This window comes from Somniosus microcephalus, chromosome 4 (assembly GCF_052327205.1).
Source record: "Somniosus microcephalus isolate GS21.2 chromosome 4, FLI_Smic_1.0, whole genome shotgun sequence".
NCBI lineage: Eukaryota > Metazoa > Chordata > Chondrichthyes > Squaliformes > Somniosidae > Somniosus > Somniosus microcephalus.
The window spans coordinates 225,151,754-225,175,745 of record NC_140990.1 but is presented as its reverse complement, the minus strand read 5'-3'; the positions used below and the strand labels follow the sequence as shown (position 1 = coordinate 225,175,745).

The window sequence follows — 23,992 nt, the reverse complement described above, 5'->3', positions numbered from 1 at the left end:
ACTAAGTTCAATGCGCACGCGCAGCCTCTCCCGCGCACGCGTTCGACCTCTGAACCCCTTCGTTCAGGGGAACGGAAGTGCCGGTTTCCCGCGCATGCGCAGTGCATGCAGGAAACGGCACTTCCATTGCGCTTACGGGTGAGTACCCCGTGTGTACTCACCCGTGGAGACCCGAATTTCTGGGCCATTAAAAGCAACTTGCCTCAATTTATCACTTCGAAGAACAAAACTGGGATTGCTAGATCACCACATGATAGATTGTAGATACAAACTATGTTGTGCAGCACAATATGTTACAACATTAATATATTTCACCACCATGCCTATTCTCATTAATAGTCCAGCAACACTTTCAATTTTGTCTCAAATCTACCCATATCCAAATGACTCTGAAAAAAGGTCAGAATTCACAATATGTTTTACTGCTCTTGCAAATGATGCACCACAAACATAGGATTAAAATTTCAAAAAGGTCATACATGCTCAGAAGTCTTCTTTGAAGTGGATAATCTCATTCATATTCATCAGTAGTTTTCAGAAACCAGCAGTCTTGTGGAAGTAAGTCTTGGTTCTCACTCTGATCGTTTCTAGCTTGTGCATCAAGTTTGAGATAGCAACATTCAAGTGTTAAAGGGCTTGTGGACACTTGGGGCGCGATCTTGCCAGCCCTGGGGAGGCGGGACTGCCGGTAAAATGGCAGAATCTGGGGGCGGGTACCCATCCCGTCCCCAACCCGCCTCCATGCCATCTTCCCAGGAGGTGGGTAGCCGACCCGCGCCGGGTTCTGTCTCCTGGAGGCGAGAAGGGGATTACAGTAGTTAACAGGCAGTTAAGAGGATTATCCCCATTTTTCCAGCAGAGGCGCAGGCTTCCCAACGCCGGAAAACCCCGCCAGGGTCCCTGAGGCGAGCAGTGGGTCTGCGGGGGGGTCGGAGGGGTCCAAAAGTGCGCTGTGGAGGTAAGTGATGGGTACAAGTGTGGAGAGGTGAGTATGTGAGGTGAGTGGAAAGCGATAGAAAATGTTTACTTACCTTTGCTTCTTCCTGCAGGCTTCAACAGTTGGGGATGTGGAGAGTCTTGCATCTCACCGGCAGAGATGACAAATGGCTACTACATTCTCCGACGCAACAGCCATCTGCTTTCTGCTCACAAAAAAGGTTTGATGAGTCTTGAATACAAGAACTCATCAAACAACAGAGAATGCCAGTGTTTGACAGCTTCACAGAGCTGCCAAACGATGACAATTCATCTGTCAAAAGTTTTTGACAGATGAAACGTCATACGCTGACGTTCTCTGTAACCAGCTTCCCCTTAATTGGCCTGCTGAGCCCGCTGGTCAATCAAGGGAAAATAGCGTGGGTGGGCCAGAAGTTGATGGAGGCGGGACTAAAACCCAACAAGCAGCAGTCCCGCCTCCAATCGCCCCCTTGATGACGTAAGGGGTTAGCATGCTGCCTTTCCAACTCTGGGACTTGGCTTTAGATCCAGCTCAACTCAAATGAATTTGCAAGCCAGAAGGGTCCAATCCAAAGTAACTGGACTCTACTCAGTGACTAATAAACTCAGGCCCAACAAGCTGCCTGTAATTCAATACAAATTGATAATCTCACTCAAATAGATAATGAGGATGGTTGGTGTGGGAATGGAAACAGTCCCACTGGTGCAATCAAAATAGTTTTGTGGAGTTCAGATTAATTCACATTGCTAGAGCAAAGTACAGGCAATATCACTCTGACATGGAAATACTCAATGCAGGCACTAGATGTCAACAATGGAACAAGATTCTGAAACAGATATCAAATACTATTTTTATTTTGCCAAATCAATGGAAAAAATAAAATTGATGAGGGTTAAGGAAATCTCAAAACTATTGGCTTAGTTCCAAAATCTGAAACAGATTCTTGAGCTACCACAAAATTAAGTTGGTCTTTAATTTTTTAAATGGCTGTTTGGGATGAGCAAGAAAAGTTCCCCTATGCCAAGAATTCAGGATGATTGCTGGGGAAATGGAACTTCCCTCCCTCCGGCCTCTGAATCCTGTGAAACCAATTTCTAAAAAGCATAGATTGGATGTAATGTGCAACATCTCGGTTACTGCTCCCACATGTTGTTGAACAAATCACTGTCATTTCCATCTTTTGAAACCTCTGACTCTTAGTTAATATTGTCCAACTTGTGATGTTCTTGTTTTGTACGGCACAGAAATACATGCACTAAAGGTAAAATAAAACTCTTCTATTCAAACTAATTTAGACCTTATTTTAACATCCTAGATAAATTAGCCCGAGGTGTTCAATTTTTAACTCCTGCACGAATAGTTCTACAGATTTGTTTTGATGATCAGTCAAGTGCTTGAAATAATATTAAAAGTAAACAATTTTTCAACCCAATAGCCCCAGACTTTTGGTCTGGTGTATTTTTGTGGAGTACTTTTGACCCCACTTCTAGAACACCCACATTAATGGAGAAACTAAAAGCAAAAGAACGCACAGCCACCAAAATTGCTGGATGTCTCCATCTGTTGGTTATTCAAGGCACATCACAGTAGCATATTTACGTAGCAACAATCTGAAATAGAAATTCAACCAAGTAGAAGGAGTTCTTTAGATAGGTTGTTTAGCTGTGTCCAGATTTTATTAACTATTTTGTAACCATTTTTTCCTTATAAAGTGGCCAAACTCCCGAATCCATTTTCTTTCTACAATGCACAGTTAATTGATGAAATCTTAAGCTAGAAAATAAAATACACTTGGATGTGGGGTGGGGAGGTGAATGATGTAAGGATGTTTGAAAGCACATTTATAACTATATTTACAGAAGGCATATGGAAACAGGAGGAATAAATATGATTCGGACTATTTCCTTACATGGAGGGTAAACGCAAACAAGGATTGAGTTGGGACAAATGGCTTGTTTCCATGTTTTAACTTCTATGTACTTATATATCTGGCCACATGACAGAGATTACATGCCTAAAGTGTAGAAGTAAATTATTAAATCAACAGAGAGGAGAAAGTACTTACCCCGCCCATTGTTATCCCATCAATAAGGGCCACGTATGGAATCCGGCAACTTCCTAAACAAAATATTGAATTGTTTATTTTTTCGAAACTTTGATTGAGCCATTTTTTTTTGCATTTAGCAGCAAGCACCCCACAGTATTATATTCAGAATTAAAACATAAAATCAACCGTAATTATGCACTAGTCAATCCCACATTGTGCACAAGGAGTTGCGACCAAGTGCAACTTCAAGTGAAATGGGGTTAGAAAGCGGGGTGGGGGGGGGGAGGGGGGGGGCGGAATGGGGAGGGCATATTGGAATATTGGATCAGGGCGAGCAGGCACAAGATTTCCAATAATATTAGATGGGTTGAAGGAGCATACTTGAGCTCTGTTGTTTGTGTTAAAGCTGCGTAAAACTGTTGGGTTGGAGTTGTAATGAATCCACTTGAGAGCGTGAAGATGCAGGCAGGTTTATGCCTGCCAACCGCTACAATGGCTAGCTCATACACTCGGCCATGGTGTGAGAAGAATCTAGGCCCTACCTCTGGAGAAAGGAGGGAGGGGAATTTTTTTTTTTAATGAATTTCAAGCTCTTAGATACCTCCCGGTGCCCAGCAGAAAAGTGACAGAAGCCCAGAAAGGTTACTTGTCTCAGCTAGGGAATCACACATGAAGGGTCAAAGTAGTAAAGAAACAGGAGAACGGTGATGGAGGAAGTTCATAAATAGTAGTCCTTTAAGGGTATTTTATCAGAAGACTGATTATAGCACTATAGTTCACATACCAATTGCATTATTTAGAATATACTCTTCCCTGAAGAAATCTTCTGCCAGTCTGCCTCCAACTTTTCCTGCCTCTGTAACAGCTAAATAGGAAGCAGCAAAATCAGTCAGGAAATCAAGGAGTTACTAAAAGAAACACAAAATAAACACTTAGCCTTCATCCAGTCAAGGCATTCTGGTCCTGTCTTCTATCATAAAACACAGATTATAGAGGATCTCTAATCTCTAACAATTGTAGCTAAGAACATAAGAACATAAGAAATAGGAGCAGGAGTAGGCCAATCGGCCCCTCGAGCCTGCTCCGCCATTCAATAAGATCATGGCTGATCTGATCCTAACCGCCAATCTACTATCACAGAACCATCTCCTGAATCTAACAGAATTAGACACACGAAATAGGAGCAGGATCAGGCTACACGGCCCCTGGGCCCGCTCCGCTACCCACAGGGCCATGACCGATCCGAACCTAGACTCATGTCCAAATTCCTGCCCACTCCCCATAACCCTTTACTTCTAGGAAACTGTCTATTTCTGTTTTAAATTTATGTAATGATGTAGCTTCTACAGCTTTTTGGGGCAGCATATTCCATGGACCTACCACCCTCTGAGTGAAGTAGTTCCTCCTCATCTCAGTTTTGAAAGAGCAGCCCCTTATTCTAAGACTATGCCCCCTAGTTCTAGTTTCGCCCATCATCGGGAACATCCTCCCCGCATCCACCCGATCCAACCCCTTCACAATCTTATATGTTTCAATAAGATCGCCTCTCATTCTTCTGAACTCCAATGAGTAGAGTCCCAATCTACTCAACCTCTCCTCATATGTCCATCCCCTCATCCCCGGGATTAACCGAGTGAACCTTCTTTGTACTGACTCGAGAGCAAGTATGTCTTTTCTTAAGTATGGACACCAAAACTGTATGCAGTATTCCAGGTGCGGTCTCACCAATACCTTGTACAACTGAAGCAATACCTCCCTATTTTTATATTCTATCCCCCTAGCAATGAAAGCCAACATTCCATTGGCCTTCTTAATCACTTGCTGCACCTGCATACTAACCTTTTGAGTTTCGTGCACCAGGACCCCCAAATCCCTTTGTACTTCAGTACTTTCCAGTTTCTTGCCATTAAGATAATAACTTGCTCTACGATTTTTCCTGCCAAAGTGCATAACCTCACACTTTCCAGTATTGCATTCCATCTGCCAAATCTCTGCCCACTTACTTAGCCTGTCTATGTCCCCTTGCAGCTTTGTTATGTCCTCCTCACTCACTACTTTCCCTCCCATCTTAGTATCATCTGCAAACTTTGATGTGTTACACTCGGTCCCCTCCTCCAAATCGTTAATATAGATTGTAAAGAGTTGGGGACCCAGCACTGACCCCTGTGGAACACCACTAGTTACTGATTGCCAGTCCGAGAATGAACCATTTATCCCAACTCTCTGCCTTCTGTTAGATAGCCAATCCTCTATCCATGCCAGAATATTACCCCCAATCCCGTGATTTTTTATCTTAAGCAATAATCTTTTGTGTGGTACCTTGTCAAATGCCTTTTGGAAGTCTAAATACACTACGTCCACTGGTTCCCCTTTATCCACCCTATATGTTACTTCCTCAAAGAACTCCAACAAATTTGTCAAACATGACTTCCCCTTCATAAAACCATGCTGACTTTGTCCTATTAAATTATGATTATCCAAATGTCCTGTTACTGTCTCCTTAATAATGGACTCCAATATTTTACCTACCACAGATGTTAGGCTAACCGGTCTATAGTTTCCAGCCTTCTGTCTACTGCCCTTTTTAAATAAGGGCGTTACATTAGCAGTTTTCCAGTCTGCCGGGACCTTTGCTGAGTCCAGGGAGTTTTGGAAAATTATTACCAATGCATCCACAATCCCTACCGCCACTTCCCTCAAGACCCTAGGATGTAAGCCATCAGGTCCAGGTGATTTATCCGCCTTGAGTCCCATTATTTTACCGAGTACCACTTCCTTAGTGATTTTGATCGTGTTTAGCTCCTCCCCCCCTATAGCCCCCTGTTTGTCCAGTGTTGGGATATTCTTAGTGTCTTCTACTGTAAAGACTGATATAAAATATTCATTCAGTGTTTTTGCCATCTCCATATTTCCCACCATTAATTTCCCAGTCTCATCCTCTAAGGGACCAACATTTACTTTAGCCACCCTTTTTCTTTTTATATAACCATAAAAACTCTTACTATCTGTTTTTATATTTTTTGCTAATTTACTTTCATAATCTATCTTCCCTTTTTTAATCAATCTTTTTGTTATTTTTTGCTGTCTTTTAAAGTTTTCCCAATCCTCTATCCTCCCACTAGATTTGGCTACCTTATATGCCCTTGTTTTTAGTCGAATAAGCTGCAAAGCCACTGGCTTTTGGGTCGATTTTCATACTTATTAAGCTCTGCAATGCTACTAATGGTAGAAGCCATACAGAAGTCATGTTTTATTGAAGAAGAATGTACACATTTAAAAATTCTGCTGTTTCAGTGATCTAACTGGAGATGAGTGGCTTAAGATAAGCACTTCCTGAACGATGGGCACAAAAAATGCTTTCAGCAGCAGCTACAGGACATTGGAATTAAATACATTAGTGCAGTCAGCAATCTTTTATTAAAATAGGAAAACCAGCCATGGCACCATAAGCGTGTGGCCACAGTTGCATTTCATAGGCAGTTGCTAATAGGGTTTGATACAATGAAAATCGGCAGAGAATTAGTCGGCTCTGTGGTTTTGCAGTTAATACTGACTGATGGTCATTAACATAGGCCACTACTATATGTATATCACACTCATCCATGCTCGTACATTAAACATCAGAAATTCTAAAAATGTCAAGTAATAAAATACAAAATAAATTTAGACCGACACTTACCTCTAATATCACCACCAGCACAGAAAGCTTTCTCTCCAGCTCCTTTAATGATCACTAACGAGGTTTCATTGTCCTGCTCCCATTTCTGCCACAAAAAATTCAAGCTGAATTTAGGAAAGGTGGAATATTAATTTAACCCATTAAGCAAACTGCACGAGGACCAGTCCATAGGGAGTTCAATCTGCACGGGTCAAACTCATTAATACATACTGTCTCTTCCATACAAATTATTGATCCCCTTATTCAGACTTTGCCTGCTGTGAAAAGTGAACCAGCTATCAGGTACAGACACACGTTCACTAACAACCTCTGTTCATACTGATCAGTAGCTGTTGATCCCATTATCATTACAGAGCTAGCTACATTTAAAACTAAAACAACAGGGTAGGTGCTGCAGCTTTGTGTTATGGAGAGCACGGATACATAACTCTGCCCATGGTCCCCCACACAACAACTTTATGATTTTTGCCATGCCATTAGAGGGAGGTGCCAAGTGGAGTCCAGGTGGCAGTGGGATGCAAATCACCCATGGCACCTGTAGCATCTGACTCAAAAGTTAGACTTTCAAAGATCACCTGCTTAACCTATTCATAAAGAACTGGCATGTTCCTAATCACCATTCAGAAACAAATTCATGCAGTCCCCATTTTACCTGATGCGTACAGCTATTGAGGTGACCGCTCAGTGTTCTGGAAAGGGGGAGCTGCAGCATATTTATACAGCGTCTTTCATGCAGGAAGTTCACAGAGAAGTAATTAAAAAATGGATGCAGAACCAATGACGGGGATATTAGGAGGGGTGGTCAAAAGCTTGGTCAAAGAGGTGGGTTTTAAGGAGGGTCGTAAAGAAAGAGGAGGAGGTGGAGAAGTGGAGGGATTAGGGAGGGAATTCTGGGCCTTCATCTGCCAATGCACAAGAGACTGGAGTCAGAGGAACGAAGAGTAAGAACTGGGGGCAGTTGTAGTGCTGGAGGATGTTACAGAGATAAAGAGGGGTCAAGGCTATGAAGGGATTTAAACACAGAATGAGAATTTAAAATTTGAGGCATTTGGGTTCAAGGAGTCAGCAAGGACAGGGATGATGACACTGTGGGACCTGGTGCAGGATAGGACACTGGCAGCAGAGTTTGGGATGAACTGAATTTTACAGAAGATGAAGGATGGGAGGCTGGACAGGAAGGTATTGCAATAGTCAATGCTGGAGGTGACTAAGGCAGCAGATGGACTGAGGTAGAGGTAGAGGTTGGCGAGGTTATGGATCTGGAAGTAGGTGGACTATCTAATGGAGAGGATATGCCATCAACAACTCAAACGGTCTAGTTCAGCCTGACAGAGTGGCCGGAAGGGGGATGGTATCAGTGGCAAGGGTATGAAGTTTGAAGACTAAGTCTGAATGTCGAACAACACAAAGACAGTGGAAGGATCGAGAGAGGTTGTGAAGTGGTAGAGTTGGTTGTCGTCAGCGTACACGTAGAAGCTGTCACCATGTCTACGAATGATGCTGCCAAGAGGCTGCATGTAGATTAGGAAGAGGATGGAGACTTCAAAGGTAACGGTGCGGAGTGGGGAGAGAAACGAACGGGTGAAAATCTGGTTGGAGTGATTTAAACGGAGTTGCGGGAGAGGTGGCCATAGTTTGGGAGGCTGTAACACCTTCAAGGACTTTGGGGAGGAGAGGGCATTTGGAGATGGACTGGAAATGACAGATGGGTCGACTGAGAGTTTTTTTTTTGAGGAGGGGGTGATCATGGCAGTTTTGAAAGGGAGGATAGTACCTGAGGAGAGGGAACCATTTACAATGTCAGCTGACATGGGTCCAGGAAGGGAAGTTGGGTGGTCAGCAGTTTAGTGGGAATGCAATCAAGGGAGCAGGAAGTGGGTCCCATGGGCAAGATCAGCTCGGAGAGGACATGGGGGGAGATGAACGAGAAGCTAGAGATATACGGCCTTTCAATAAAGAAAATCCTCACAGGCAGGAGTTAATTAATAAAGCACGTCTTTGGGAAACACAAGCCAGAAGTACTTCTTCAGTTAAGTAATGCCTCCCATATGATCACTGTGCACAATATGTACCATTCCTCCAAGACACTTTTCAAACAGCAGTGTTCCTGACCAAAGAAATATGGCTTTTATTTCAATCTATTATATGACTGCATATATGTAATTCAATTTAAATCGCCATGAAATGCGTAATCTTTACACATTGCTGAAAACAAGACACTCAAACTGATAACACAGATCAAAACTGTAGGTTTTCTGAAGCGATGTGTATTCGCCGTCTTTGACATCTCCCTATCTGTCGGGTAGATGTATACTGCAACTGACAAACCAATCATATCACATCACCACTCTAACTAAAGCTATTACATAAAGCCAAATAAGTTTAGCATCACATTGCAATTATCTCTGGATTACTTCTGCCCACGTTTGTGGTATAAGCAATTTAGAAATGAAGCACAAATTGTGGGTATTGTACAATTTATAGCTACAATAGCTTCAGACCATCTTTTAACACCAAACAGTAGATATTTTCCTCTCTTGCTTCCAATTTAATCCCCAACACGTCGTGTCATCCAAAGTCAGGAGATTTAAGCTTGAGTCAACTAACAAGGTTCTTGGCACGTTTGAAAATTATACAAAATTAGAATTTTTCCATTTTGCTTATACTTTGCCACAGAGACTCTCTCAGCATGAATATTGTAGAACACAGTGAGAAGAAAATCTCAACATTGAGTTTTAAACAATCTAGTTGTGGGAAATAAAGTGCACAACTGATGCATTTGTTTCTCTAGTGAAAACAACACATGTCAGGGCACTACAATTTGCCCCTGTGCCCCTGAGCTAGGAAGGTAAAAAAAAATACAGCTGGGGATCCTTTTCCTGCTCACTGTTCAGTGACTCGTGCTGGTAAGGGCATGTGCGCACACTGACGAGCTGCAAACGTGGCTCAGCTGTGATGCCCCCCTTCGCTGAGCATCCTGCCAATATTCATAATGTCTTGGCCCACACGTGAAGGAGAGCCATTTGAGTGGTGTACCAGAGTGCTGTCAACTGCCACAGCGCAACACAAGTGAAAATTGGGGGTGGCAGGGGAAGAAGTAGTCTGGAGAGCAACGAAAGTTGAAAAGGGGCCACAGAGTCAGTTTGCAGTGATGTCATACCCCTATGGTTCCAACCAGCAGTTCATATTTCCTTGAGGCAATATCTCAGGCTGCAAAGGTTGCCATGGGCGATTTAGAGGGGAAGTAGGCTGAAGGGGAGTAGCTTCCGTTCAAAATTCTTCCTCATTTTATACACGGAAAGAAGATAGTACTTGCATTGAAATGGCACCTCTACATACTTGCTTTCCCCTTTAAGAGGGCTATAAATCAAATAAAGTGACATTCAACCCAATTGCATAAACAACCAGAACAGCAACTTTTGTTGGAAAAAAGTTTTCTATAATAATGCAAGACAGCTGTTTGAAGGCAGTATTGCTTGCACAAAATCAACATTTGTTTTCCAAATGTTTCCACTGTCTGCTTGGGTTTGGAGCAGAGGTTAATGTATTCAATGCATTATAAGATGAAGACTACTAAAGCTGTGAATGTATTGGCAATTCACCCATTCCCAGACACAGTAACAGATATTTTAAACCGTCCATTTTAAAACCAGGTACTGTAGACCCTCCATTTTAAAAATCAGACAGTGACATTTTCCAAAACAATGACACAAACCTTTAGCTGGGGGTAGATCAGTCTAATCATGGAAAGGTTCAGAGCATTAAGGGCCTTTGGCCGATTTAGTGTTATTATTCCAGCACATCCAGACTTTGTCAATTGCACTTCCTTTTCCAAACTGGCATTTGTAGACATCTAAGACACACAGAACAAAACTTCAATGGCCTTTGAAAGGTAAACATTAAAACAATTTTCAGTGAAGTAAAGGTACTTTTACATAACAGCTCGCTGTTGTTCAAACCCTGGGAGAACGATGTCAAAATTACTTTCCTCAGTCACCCTCCCATTTTCTTTTAAGTTAAAGTTTGATGCCAGTCTCCTCTAGATTTTCTAGAAACTGACTGGATGTACAGGAACTGGTTCTTCTCTATAGAACAGAGAAAGAGAAGAACTCGCTTTTGACATTCTGAGGACATCCCAAAGCACGTTAAAACCAATGGATTACTTTTATAGTGCAGTCACGATTATTATGTGGGGAAACACAGCAGCTCTAAAAACAGCAAATGAATGATGACCCGTTTCTAGGATGATATTGGTTGAGGGAGGAATATTGGCCAGGACACCGGGAGATCTCCCTGCTCTTCTTTAAATAGTGGATCTTTTACATATACATGAGCAGGTAGACAGGACCTTGGTTTATTTTATCATACAAAAGCAGCCCCTCGGGCAATGTAGCATCGCCTCAGTACTCCGCTGAAGATTTTGTGCTCACGTCTACAGCAGGGCAGATCACAAGAATTCACAAATAAATGGGGCAATGCCGTCATCAGCTGCATGGAGGTCGGATCCATGCCAGTGCTGTCAATGGCACAAAAAACCATTCCACATCCGTTGACAAGATCGATGTAAAGCTAAGTGTCTAGATAACATAGTAATAATAAAATAGACTAGATGGGAGGATGTGGCCCACAGATGAAGTCACAGGGCAGCCATTTCAATAACTGTGAATCTGCTACATGGTGACAACAGAAGCAATGGAATAAAATAACAAGTTAACTGTTCAGTGGTCCTCTCACTGTGTAAATTTATATAGGGGTAAAACTATGCTTGCATTTATATCTTATTTTCTCTGTGTAAATTAAAAGCTAAGGCAGGGTTTGTCTTGTGCCTAAAATCCTCAAGATGGTCGATAGGTGCCAGGTTATCTGAACTGCTATAGATGCGGTTTCTTCTCGATCCTCAGAGTAGCTTGATGTGTTAATCAAGCCAGAAGGAGCTCGTTTCAGGGGTGTGAACAATACCTGTTCTGTGCAAGTCATGTTCAATTCACTTTGGAACAAACATTGCCAGAGAAAACAAGACACCGTAAGACAAATCTGCATTTTTATGTCCATAATTGAATTCACTACGATCTCTGGACAAATCAAAGAGCAAAAGGCTCTATAAGCATTGGTCTTGAGGATTGCTGGGGTGAACAAGAAAGCAAAGGAAGAGACATGGAGACTGTCCAGAGAAAACTCATGGATCCAGCGTTGGACTGAAAGACAGACTTGTGGTGCAATAGTTGCATCCGTTACTGCTGATCACTGTATTGAAATGGCTTTCTTTGTTAAAATTCTTGTTAATAAACTTAGCAATCCAATTTGGAGTCTGTAATTAACTCGAGTGTAGTACAGTATGTTGGTATTTCCGTGACTCGAGGTTTGATTGCAGGGAGTGCAAGGCTGTTGAAAGTGCGAATAGCTCATTAAAAATAACCTACACCCTATCAGATTTGAAGCATCTAATGTGCAGACAATATGGATAATATAAGGACTGGGGATGATCATATAACCCCAGTTATATGATCACAGTTGAAGTCCCAGGCATGTTTGTTAACTGAAGATATGACAGGAATGGTCAACAGTAGCACTGTCACAAACTAAAATGTAAGAACTAGTTGTAAAATGAATTACATGCATTAATCTGCTGATCGACAGGTTGCAAAGCACTCCAATGAATTAATTTTAATATTTTATTCATGTGGTTTCTCAGTCCTCAAACAATTATGAGAAAAAAGTATTTTAGACAATCAGTATCAGAATGACACCAGGTTTCCCCATCGGATGGTCTTTGGAATTTGATCAGTAGTACTCCAGTTGAGTAAGGAGAATGAGGCTAACATTGTTCTTACTGCTGGCAGAAACAGCTCTCCAGCACTGGAAGTGTGCACGTGGGCTACAGCAGTGGTGTAATATGATACCACAAACAGCAGGACTGGAAATGGGAATGCAGAGTTCACAGGGTAAACACAGCACTTACAAACGGGAGTGAAAGTGGCTCTGCAAAACAACATTGGTATGGGTGCAGTTATGTTGCACGAACTCAAAGCAAACGGTGATAGGTGACAGACCTCTGAAGCCTCAAGTAGCAGAAGGCCTATTTTAGGTTTCAATGTGTATATATTTCTGAAAGTATTTTGATGCTATCAGAATATTGTTCGTAACAACTCTTAACGCCAATAAAAATCTGAACTAAAAATTAGTTGGGTGAGAATATAATTCGTTACACCATCTCCCCCTGGTGGTAACATCATGCAAATGCAATCAATTCTTTCCAAGGCTACCACCTCTGGCATGTATTTTCACAGAACCCTTCTGTTTGAGGAAAACATTTTCTAAAATGATATTTCACTACATTAAAACAAAAATGGTCTTCTACTCTACGTAATGAGTTAAAGCTGCTATATAATTGCAGTGCAGGCAAAATGTGTAGAATGGTCACCTCCTGTGCTAAAATGTCCATGCCTCTCTGCAACTGACAGATTACTATAATTTGTTCTGTTTAGTTTTAATTGTTTTTTTTTGCACATGCGCTCATCGAGGTAAGGGATGACAGTAATGTAGGACCCCAACATTACCGCCAAGTATTCCCGGTTCATCTAAACCAGCTTGGAGCACCTGCTCAAATCTACCCTTTTCAATTACTCATTTTAATTTCTCATGCACTCAATTACAAATCCAAGAGGACCAAAATATAAACATCAATGCACACTCACCAGATGTTTCTGTATAATCTGTAATCTAGAAAGTGCCCTCACCCTGAAATAAAGAACAAAATAATAATGATTAACAGCTGAAACTGAACCAGATTTTCAGATTATACAGGCTATATGTTGAGGATATCTCCTCGCGGCTGGAGAAATATTGGGAGTGGGAGGGGGAGGATCCAGTTGTCGTGGTCTATGTAGGAACCGACGACATAGGTAGAACTAGGAATGAGGTTCTGCTGAGAGAGTTTTTAAGGAGCTAGGGTCCAAATTAAAACACAGAATCTCAAAGGTAATAATCTCTGGATTGTTACTTGAGCCACGTGCAAATTGGCATAGGGACAAGCAGATCAGAGAGTTAAATGTGTTGCTCAAAGAGTGGTGTGGGAGGACGAGGTTTTGATTCATGGGGCACTGGCATAAGTATTGGGGAAAAGAGGGAGCTGTTCCTTTGGGATGGGCTCCACTTAAACCGGACTGGGACCAGGGTCCTAGCGAATCGAATAACTAGAGCTGTAGATAGAGCTTTAAACTAAAAGGGGGGGGGGGGGGGGGGGAGAGAAAAAGAGGTCATGTGAGGGGAAATTTAGAAATCTAAAGAGAAAAGTCAAGGCAATGGAGCAGTGTAGCGATTTGGGTAAAGGTAAGCAGAGTGTGACATGGGACAGAGTGTTTAACCATAATAGTGCATCAGCGAATAAGGTGAAAGCAGGAAATAATGGTAAAAGGTTAAAATTAAAGGCTCTTTATCTGAATGCATGAAGCATTCATAACAAGATAGACGAATTAGCGGCACAAATAGAGATAAATGGCTTTGATCTAATAGCCATTACAGAGACGTGGTTTCAAGGCGACCACAGTTGGGAACTAAATATTCCAGGGTACTTGACGTTTCAAAAGGACAGGCAGAATGGAAAAAGGCCGGGGGGGGGGGGGGGGAGAGAGAGAGAATAGCTCTGATAATAAAGGATGACATAAAGACAGTAGTGAGAAAGGATCTTGGCTCATAGATCAGGAAGTAGAATCAGTATGGGTGGAGATAAGAAATAACAAGGGGCAGAAAACACTGTTGGGAGTAGTTTCTAGGCCCCCTAACAGTACAGGTAGCTATACCGTTGGATGGAGTATTAAGCAACAAATAAAAGGAGCTTGTAACAAATGTAATGCAATAATTGTGGGGGACTTTAATCTTCATATAGACTGGGAAAATCAAATTGGCAAAAGTAGTCTGGAGGGCGAGTTCATGGAATGCATTTGAGAGTTTCCTAGAATACATCATGGAACCAACCAGGGACCACGTTATTTTAGATCTTGTATTGTGTAATGAGACAGGGTTAATTAGTAATCTCATTGTAAAGGATCATCTGGGGAAGAGTGATCATAATACAATAAGTATTTCACTCTCAAACCAAATGTGAAATTCTAAGTCTGAAACTAGAGTCTTAAACTTAAATACCAATTTAAGTCTTAACCAATTACATAGGTATGAGGGGCGAGTTGGCTATAGTAGATTGGGAAATTAGATTAAAAGTTATGAGAGTAGATAAGCAATGGCAAACATTTAAAGAAATATTCCAAAATTCTCAATGAATATATATTGAGAAATAAAAGCTCCATGGGAAAAGTGATCCATCCATGGCTAACTAAAGAAGTTAAGGATAGTATTAGATTAAAAGAAGATGCTTATAATGTTGCGAAAAATAGTAACAAGCCTGAGAATTGGGAGAGCTATAGAAACCAGCAAAGGATGACCAGAAAATTGATAAAAAGGGAGAAAATAGAATGAGAAAGTAAACTGGCAAGAAATATAAAAACAGATTGTAAGAGCTTCTACAAGTATATAAAAAGGAAGAGAGTAGTAAAAGTAAGCGTTGGTCCGTTAGAGACTGTAGCAAGAGAAATTATAATGGGAAATAAGGAAATGGCAGAGACTTTAAACAAATATTTTGTATCTGTCTTCATAGTAGACAACAAAATATCAAAAATAGTGGAGAACCAAGCGGCTAATGAGAATGAGGAACTTAAACTAATGAATATCAGTAGAGAAACTAATGGGACTAAAAACCAGCAAATCTCCTGGATCTGATGGTTTTAATCCTAGGGTTCTAAAAGAGGTAGCTGCAGAGATAGTGGATGCATTAGTTTTGATCTTCCAAAATTCCCTAGATTCTAGAACGGTCGCAGCAGATTGGAAGGTAGCAAATGTAACCCCGCTGTTCAAGAAAGGAGGGAAGAGAAAAAAGTGAACTTACAGGCCAGTTAGCCTGACAACAGTTATGGGGAAAATGCTGGAATTCATTATTAAAGAAGTGGTAACAGGGCATCACGACATGGTTTTATGACAGGGAAATCATATTTAACAAATTTATTAAAGTTTTTTGAGGATGTAACTAGCAGGGTAGTTAAAGGGAAACCAGTGGCTGTAGTATATTTGGATTTCCAAAAGGCATTCGATAAAGTGCCACATAAAAGGTTGTTACGCAAGATAAGGGCTCATGGGGTTGGGGTACTATATCAGCATGGATAGAAGATTGGTTAACAGACAGAAAACAGAGAATAGGGATAAACAGATCATTTTCAGGTCGGAAGGCTGTAACCAAATGTAATGTATCCAAGTTTGCTAACAATACAAAGCTAGGTGGGAAAGTAAGCGGTGAGGAGGACACAAAGAGCCTGCAAAGTGATACAGACAGGGTAAGTGAGTGGGCAATAAGGTGGCAGACGGAGTATAATGTGGGTAATTGTGAGGTTATTCACTTTGGTAGGAAGAATAGAAAAACAGAATAGTTTTTAAATGTTGAGAAACTATTAAATGTTGGTGTTCAGAGAGAATAAGGTGTCCTTGTACAGGGAACACAGAGAGTTAGCATGGAGGTACAGCAAGCAATTAGGAAAGCAAATGGCAGGTTGGCCTTTATTGCTAGAGGGTTGGAGTACAAGAGTAAGGAAGTCTTGCTACAATTGTACAGGGCCTCGGTGAGACCACACCTGGAGTACTGTGCACAGTTTTGGTCTCCTTACCTGAGGAAGGAGATACTTCCTTTAGAGTTGGTGCGACGAAGGTTCACTGGATTGATTCCTGGAACGAGAGGGCTGTCCTATGAGGAGAGATTAAGTAGATTGGGCTCCCTGGCTGGAGTGTCTAGAACTAGGGGGCATAGTCTCAGGATAAGGGGTTGACCATTTAAGACTGTGATGAGGAGGAATATCTTCACTCAGAGGGTTGTGAATCTTTGGAATTCTCTACCCCATAGAGCTGTGAATGCTGAGTCATTGGGTACATTCAAGGCTGAGATAGATAGAATTTTGGACTCTAGGGGAATCAAGGGATATGGAGATCGGGCGGGAAAGTGCATGTTGAGGCCAAAGATCAGCCATGATAATATTGAATGGCGGAGCAGGCTCGAGGGGCCGAAAGGCCTACTCCTAATTCTTGTTATATTATATATTACTAGTTGACAATTGGAGCTTTCAAGACTGAGATCGATAGGTTCTTGTTAGGCAAGGGTATCAAGGGATATGGAGCAAAGGCGTGTAAATTTATTTTTATTCGTTTATGGGATGTGGGCGTCACTGGCATGGCCAGCATTTATTGCCAATCCCCAAATGCCCTTGAGAAGGTGGTGGTGAGCCGCCTTCTTGAACTACTGCAGTCCGTGTGGTGAAGGTACTCCCACAGTGCTGTTAGGGAGAGTTTTCCAGGATTTTGACCCAGCGACGATGAAAGATCGGCGATATACTTCTAAGTCAGGATGGTGTGTGACTTGGAGGGGAACTTGGAGGTGATGGAGTTCCCATGCGCCTGCTGCCCTTGTCCTTCTACGTGGAAGAGGTCATGGGTTTAGGAGGTGCTGCCGAAGAAGCCTTGGCGAGTTGCTGCAGTGCATCTTGTAGATGGTACACACTGCAGCCACGGTACGCCGATGGTGGAGGAAGTGAATGTTTAATGTGGTGGATGGGGTGCCAATCAAGCGGACTGCTTTGTCCTGAATGGTGTCAAGATTCTTGAGTGTTGTTGGAGCTGCACTTATCCAGACAAGTGGATAGTATTCCGTCACACTCCTGACCTGTGCCTTCTAGATGGTGGACAGTCTTTGGGGAGTCAGGAGGTGAGGCACTCGCCGCAGAATACCTAGCCTCTGACCTGCTCTTGTTGCCACAGTATTTATGTGGCTGGTCCAGTTAAGTTCCTGGTCAATGGTGACCCCCCAGGATGTTGATGGTGAGGGATTCGGAGATGGTAGTGCCGTTGAATGTCAAGAGGCGGTGGTTAGACTCTCGCTTATTGGAGAGAGTCATTGCCTGACACTTCTGTGCTGCGAATGTTACCTACCACTTATAAGCCCAAGCCTGAATGTCGTCCAGGTCTTGTTGCACGTGGGCATGGACTGCTTCATTATCTGAGGAGTTGTGAATGGCACTGAACACTGTGCAGTCATCAACGAACATCCCCATTTCTGACCTTATATTGGAGGGAAGGTCATTGAAGAAGCAGCTGAAGATGGTTGGGCCTGAGGAACTCCTGCAGCGATGTCCTGGGGCTGCGATGATGGACCTTAAATCACCACAACCATCTTCCTTTGCGCTAGGTATGACTCTAGCCAGTGGAGCGTTTTCCCCGATTCCCATTGACTTCAGTTTTACGAGGACTCCTTGATGCCACACTCGGTCAAATGCTGCCTTGATGTCGAGGGCAGTCACTCTCACCTCACCTCTGGAATTCAGCTCCTTTGTTCATTTTTGGACCAAGGCTGTAATGAGGTCGGGAGCCGAGTGGTCTTGGCAGAACCCAAACTGGGCATCAGTGAGCAGGTTATTGGTAAGTGCTGCTTGATAGCACTGTCGATAACATAAGAACATAAGAAGTAGGAGCAGGAGTAGGCCATACGGCCCCTCGGGCCTGCTCCGCCATTCAATAGGATCATGGCTGATCCGAATCTGGACTCGCGTCCACTTCCCTGCCCTCTCCTCGTAACCCCTAATTCCCTTATCTGCTAGGAAACTGTCTATCTCCATTTTAAATTTATTTAATGTTCCAGCTTCCACAGCTCTCTGGGGTAGCAAATTCCATAGATTTACTACCCTCTGAGTGAAGAAGTTTCTCCTCATCTCAGTTTTGAAAGCGCAGCCCCTTATTCTTAGATTATGCCCCCTAGTTCTAGTCTCACCCATCAGTGGAAACATCCTCACCGCATCCAGCCGATCAAGCCCCCTCACAATCTTATATGTTTCGATAAGATCGCCTCTCATTCTTCTGAACTCCAATGAGTAGAGTCCCAACCTACGCAACCTTTCCTCATACGTCAACCCCCTCATCTCCGGAATCAACCGAGTGAACCTTCTCTGAACCGCCTCGAGAGCAAGTATATCTTTTCTTAAATATGGAAACCAAAACTGCACGCAGTATTCCAGGTGTGGCCTCACCAATACCTTGTATAACTGCAGCGAGACTTCCCTGTTTTTATACTCCAGCCCCCTTGCAATAAAAGCCAGGATTCCATTGGCCTTCCTGATCACCTGCTGCATCTGCATACTAACTTTTTGTGTTTCATGCACCAGGACCCCCAGATACCTTTGTACTGTAGCACTTTGCAGTTTCTCTCCATTTAGATAATAACTTGCTCTTTGATTTTTTCTGCCAAAGTGCATAACCTCACACTTTCCAACATTATATTGCATCTGCCAAATCTCTGCCCAGTCACTTAGCCTATGTCCTTTTGCAGGTTTTTTATGTCCTCCTCACTCATTGCTTTCCCTCCCATCTTTGTATCGTCGGCAAACTTGGATATGTTGCACTCGGTCCCTTCCTCCAAATCGTTAATATAGATTGTAAAGAGTTGGGGTCCCAGCACTGACCCCTGCGGAACACCACTAGTTACTGATTGCCAGCCCGAGAACGAACCATTTACCTCAACTCTTTGTTTTCTGTTAGATAGCCAATCTTCCACCCATGCCAGTATATTACCCCCAATCCCGTGATTTCCTATCTTGATCAGTAATCTTTTGTGTAGAACCTTGTCAAATGCCTTTTGGAAGTCCAAATACACTACATCCACTGGTTCCCCTTTATCCACCCTGTATGTTACATCCTCAAAGAATTCGAGCAAATTTGTCAAACATGACTTCCCCTTCGTAAAACCATGCTGACTCTGTCCTATTAAATTATGTTTATCCAAATGCTCTGTTACTGTTTCCTTAATAATGGACTCCAACATTTTGCCAACCACAGATGTTAGGCTAACTGGTCTATAGTTTCCAGCTTTTTGTCTACTTCCCTTCTTAAATAAGGGTGTTACATTAGCAGTTTTCCAATCTGTCGATGACACCTTCCATCACTTTGCTGATGATTGAGAGTAGCTTCATGGGGCGGTAATTGGCCGGATTGGATTTATCCTGCTTTTTGTGGACAGGACATACCTGGGCAGTTTTCCACATTGTCGGATAGATGCCAGTGTTGTAGCTGTACTGGAACAGCTTATCTAGAGGCGCGGCTAGTTCTGGAGCACAAGTCTTCAGCACGATAACCGGGATGTTGTCGGGGCCCATAGCCTTTGCTGTATCCAGTGCGCTCAGCCGTTTCTTGATATCACGTGGAGTGAATGGAATTGGCTGAAGACTGGCTTCTGTGATGGTGGGGACCTCGGGAATAGGCCGATGTGGATCATCCACTTGGCACTTCTGGCTGAAGATGGTTGCAAACTCTTCAGCCTTGTCTTATGCACTCACGTGCTAGGCTCCACCATCATTGAGGATGGGGATATTCATGGAGCCTCTTCCTCCCGTTAATTGTTTAATGATCCACCAACATTCACGACTGGATGTAGCAGGACTGCAGGGCTATAATCTAATCCGTTGATTGTGGGATCACTTAGCCCTGTCTATAACATACTGCTTCTGCTTTTTAGCATGCATGTAGTCCTGTGTTGCAGCTTCCCCAGGTTGGCACCTAATGTTTAGGTACGCTTGGTGCTGCTCCTGGCATGCTCTTCTGCACTCCATATTGCACCAGGGTTGGTCCCCTGGCTTGATGGTAATGGTAGAGTGAGGGATATGCCGGGCCATGAGGTTACAGATTGTGGTGGAATACAATTCTGCAGCTGCTGATAGCCCACAGCGCCTCATGGATGCCCAGCTTTGAGCTGCTAGATCTGTTCTGAATCTATCCCATTTAGCATGGTGGTAGTGCCACACAACACGATGAAGGGTGTCCTCAGTGTGAAGATGGGACTTCGTCTCCGCAATGACTGTGCGGTAGTCACTGCTACCAGTACTGTCATGGACAGATGCATCTGTGACAGGTAGATTGCTGAGGACGAGGTCAAGTAGGTTTTTCCCTCGTGTTGGTTATCTCACCACCTGTCGCAGGCCAAGACTGGCAGTAATGTCCTTAAGGACTCAGCCAACTCGGTCAGTAGTGGTGCTACTGAGCCACTCTTGGTGATGGACATTGAAGTCCTCCACCCAGAGTACATTCTGTGCCCTTGCTACCCTCAGTGCTTCTTCCAAGTGGTGTTCAACATGGAGGAGTACTGATTCATCAGCTGAGGGAGGGCGGTATTTGGTAATCAGCAGGAGGTTTCTTTGCCCATGCTTGACCTGAAGCCATGAGATTCATGGGGTCCAGAGTCAATGTTGAGGACTCCCAGGACCATTCCTTCCTGACTGTATACCACTGTGCCGCCACCCCTGGTGGGTCTGTCCTGGTGGTGGGACAGGACATACCCAGGGATGGTGATGGAGGAGTTTGGGGCATTGGCTGAAAGGTATGATTCTGAGAGTAAGACTATGTCAGGCTGTTGCTTGACTAGTCTGTAGGACAGCTCTCCCAATTTTGGCACAAGTCCCCAGATGTTGGTGAGGAGGACTTTGCTGGGTGTGCCCCATTGCCGTGTCCTTAGCCGGTGCCGAGGTCGATGACAGGTGGTCTGTCCAATGTAATTGAGGTACAGATCAGCCGTGATCTAACTGAATGGCGGAACAGGCTCTAGGGGCTGAATGGCCTCCTCCTGTTCCTAATGTAACAGGCTCTAGGGGCTGAATGGCCTCCTCCTGTTCCTAATGTAACAGGCTCGAGGGGGCTGAATGGCTTCCTCCTGTTCCTAATGTAACAGGCTCTAGGAGCTGAATGGCCTCCTCCTGTTCCTAGTCTAACAGGCTCTAGGGGCTGAATGGCCTCCTCCTGTTCCTAATGTAACAGGCTCTAGGGGCTGAATGGCCTACTCCTGTTCCTAATCTAACAGGCTCTAGGGGCTGAATGGCCTCCTCCTGTTCCTAATGTAACAGGCTCTAGGGGCTGAATGGCCTACTCCTGTTCCTAATCTAACAGGCTCTAGGGGCTGAATGGCCTCCTTCCTGTTCCTAATGTAGCAGGCTCTAGGGGCTGAATGGCCTCCTCCTGTTCCTAATCTAACAGGCTCTAGGGGCTGAATGGCCTACTCCTGTTCCTAATCTAACAGGCTCTAGGGGCTGAATGGCCTACTCCTGTTCCTAATGTAACAGGCTCTAGGGGCTGAATGGCCTACTCCTGTTCCTAATGTAACAGGCTCTAGGGGCTGAATGGCCTACTCCTGTTCCTAATCTAACAGGCTCTAGGGGCTGAATGGCCTCCTCCTGTACCTAATTTTCCTACAATCCCATGGTGTTCATGGACTAAAGTAAAAGAAAAATGTTTATGTCCCTTTCTGCCTATAACTGTGTCTCTGCTTGCCTCCCATTGTTTTATACTCTCCATTCTCTCTCCTTTGTTGGTGTGAAAGATGGAAAGTGGGAGACACATTCTCATTGTGATTTCAGGCATTTGCCTCAGACTCTCATTCAGACCCTCTCTCTGTAAAACAGGCAGTTGTTCTCTTTTAAATAAATAAATGAAAAAAGACTTGCATTTATACAGCACCTTTCACGACCTCAGGAGGTCCCAAAACCGCTTTACAACCAATGAAATACTTTTGAAGCAAAGTCACTGTTGTAATGTAGTAAACACAACAGCCAATTTGCGCACAGCAAGGTCCCACAAACAGCAATGTGATAATGACCAGATAATCTGTTTGGTTGAGAGATAAATATTGGCCAGGACACTGGGGAGAACGCCCCTTCTGTTCTTCGAAATAATGCCATGGGCTCTTTTACGTCCACCTGAGGGGGCAGACGGGGCCTCGGTTTAACGTCTCATCTGGAAGACGGCACCTCCGACAGTGCAGCACTCCCTCAGCTCTGCACTGGAGCGTCGGCCTAGATTTTGTGCTCAAGTCTCGGGAGTGGGACTTGAACCCACAACTTTCTGACTCAGACGAGAATGGTACCACTGAGCCACGACTGACACCATGATCCAATGCACATGATCCACCTGTAATCTGGTTAGAAAACTATACAATAATGCTTGCAACTGCTGCCAAAAATTATTTTCCAGTAAAAATGGACACATATTCACAAATGTTATTCTACCAGATCTCATTCCTGGATATTTTTCGTGCCAGTCACAATGGGCAGTTAGCTACCAACTGAGTCATCAGGAATGCTCATATTTTTTGTTTTACTGTTGGAAAATAAATTTTCTGAGGTGTGGGCCAAAGATCTGTCCTTGCACATGTCAAAAGCAAAGTTGACTGTCTGAGCTGTCATAATCTTCCCATTCCCAATCACTTGGCAGGGGTTATCGCCTCTACTGGCCAGCAACTTATATATATCTGACTGTGTTTGCCATTTTATATCAAGATATTTTTTAACTATTTTGAGTGACCATAATAATCTATCTCTTGTCTCTCCCTCTCAACCCATTACTGTAGTCCAGGGTACCCTGATGGAATATGCTGCAGTGATATCATAATGAAAGAGGAACATTGAGCAGGGGGTGGATTAGCTCTTAGCAGACTGTATCCAATATGATATTGTTGAGGAGGGTGGTTGCACCCCCTTATTAAATGTTAATTTTAAAATGTTAAGTTTAAAATGTTAATGCGGTGGTAGCAGTTCAGGAACTTCGAAGTTGACCTGCGGCTTTCAAGTCGAAGCTGCTTACACGTGCCATGATAGTCTCTGCCGGCTCATAGAGCTTGGCAATATTCCTCACACTTATTAAAAGTGGTGGCACTGGCATTATCTTGGGAACTCATCTTAAAGCCTGTCAAACATTATACTGGCCATCGCGTGTAGCAGGCAAATCGCATTGGCACAAGCACACCCACTCTAAACGGCGGGGACTGTAATACAAGACGGTGACAGGCGGCTCTAACATTATTCAGAACAAGTCTGTGAAGCTGTTCACAAACTGGGTAGAAAGCCACCAAGTGGCCTGATTGTGTAATTACAGTATGACTAGAGCAGCAATGTCATGGGAACACATCACCTTCAGGTTGCCCTCCAAGTCACACACCATCCTGACTTGAATATATAACCCCATTCCTACATCTTCGCTATATCAAAATCCTGGCGTTTTCTAGCTAACACCAGCACGGGAGCACCATCATTACAGGGACTGCAGCAGTTCAAGCAGCCCCACCACCATAGAGTCATAGAGTTATACAGCACAGAAAGAGGCCCTTCGGCCCATCGCATCCGCGCCGGCCATCAATCTCTGTCTAATCTAATCCCATTTTCCAGCACTTGGTCCATAGCCTTGTATGCTA

At 43.5% G+C, this 23,992-nt stretch overlaps 1 protein-coding gene across 3 annotated transcripts in view; it reads right to left on the bottom strand.

Annotated features, from left to right (window-relative positions):
• Positions 1-23,992, bottom strand: part of hibch (3-hydroxyisobutyryl-CoA hydrolase) — a 164,300-nt gene that overhangs the window by 128,275 nt on the left and 12,033 nt on the right. For all 3 annotated transcript variants that reach the window (XR_015078145.1, XM_085985867.1, XM_085985868.1), the window contains exons 2-6: positions 13,380-13,422; positions 10,400-10,537; positions 6,685-6,769; positions 3,790-3,870; positions 3,024-3,076 (exon numbers count right to left, since the gene is read on the bottom strand). Coding sequence is in view for 2 of the 3 variants with exons in the window: in XM_085985867.1 (XP_085841993.1) it covers positions 3,024-3,076; positions 3,790-3,870; positions 6,685-6,769; positions 10,400-10,537; positions 13,380-13,422 (400 nt within the window). In the remaining variant the exon portion in view is untranslated. The remainder of the gene's footprint in view (positions 1-3,023; positions 3,077-3,789; positions 3,871-6,684; positions 6,770-10,399; positions 10,538-13,379; positions 13,423-23,992) is intronic.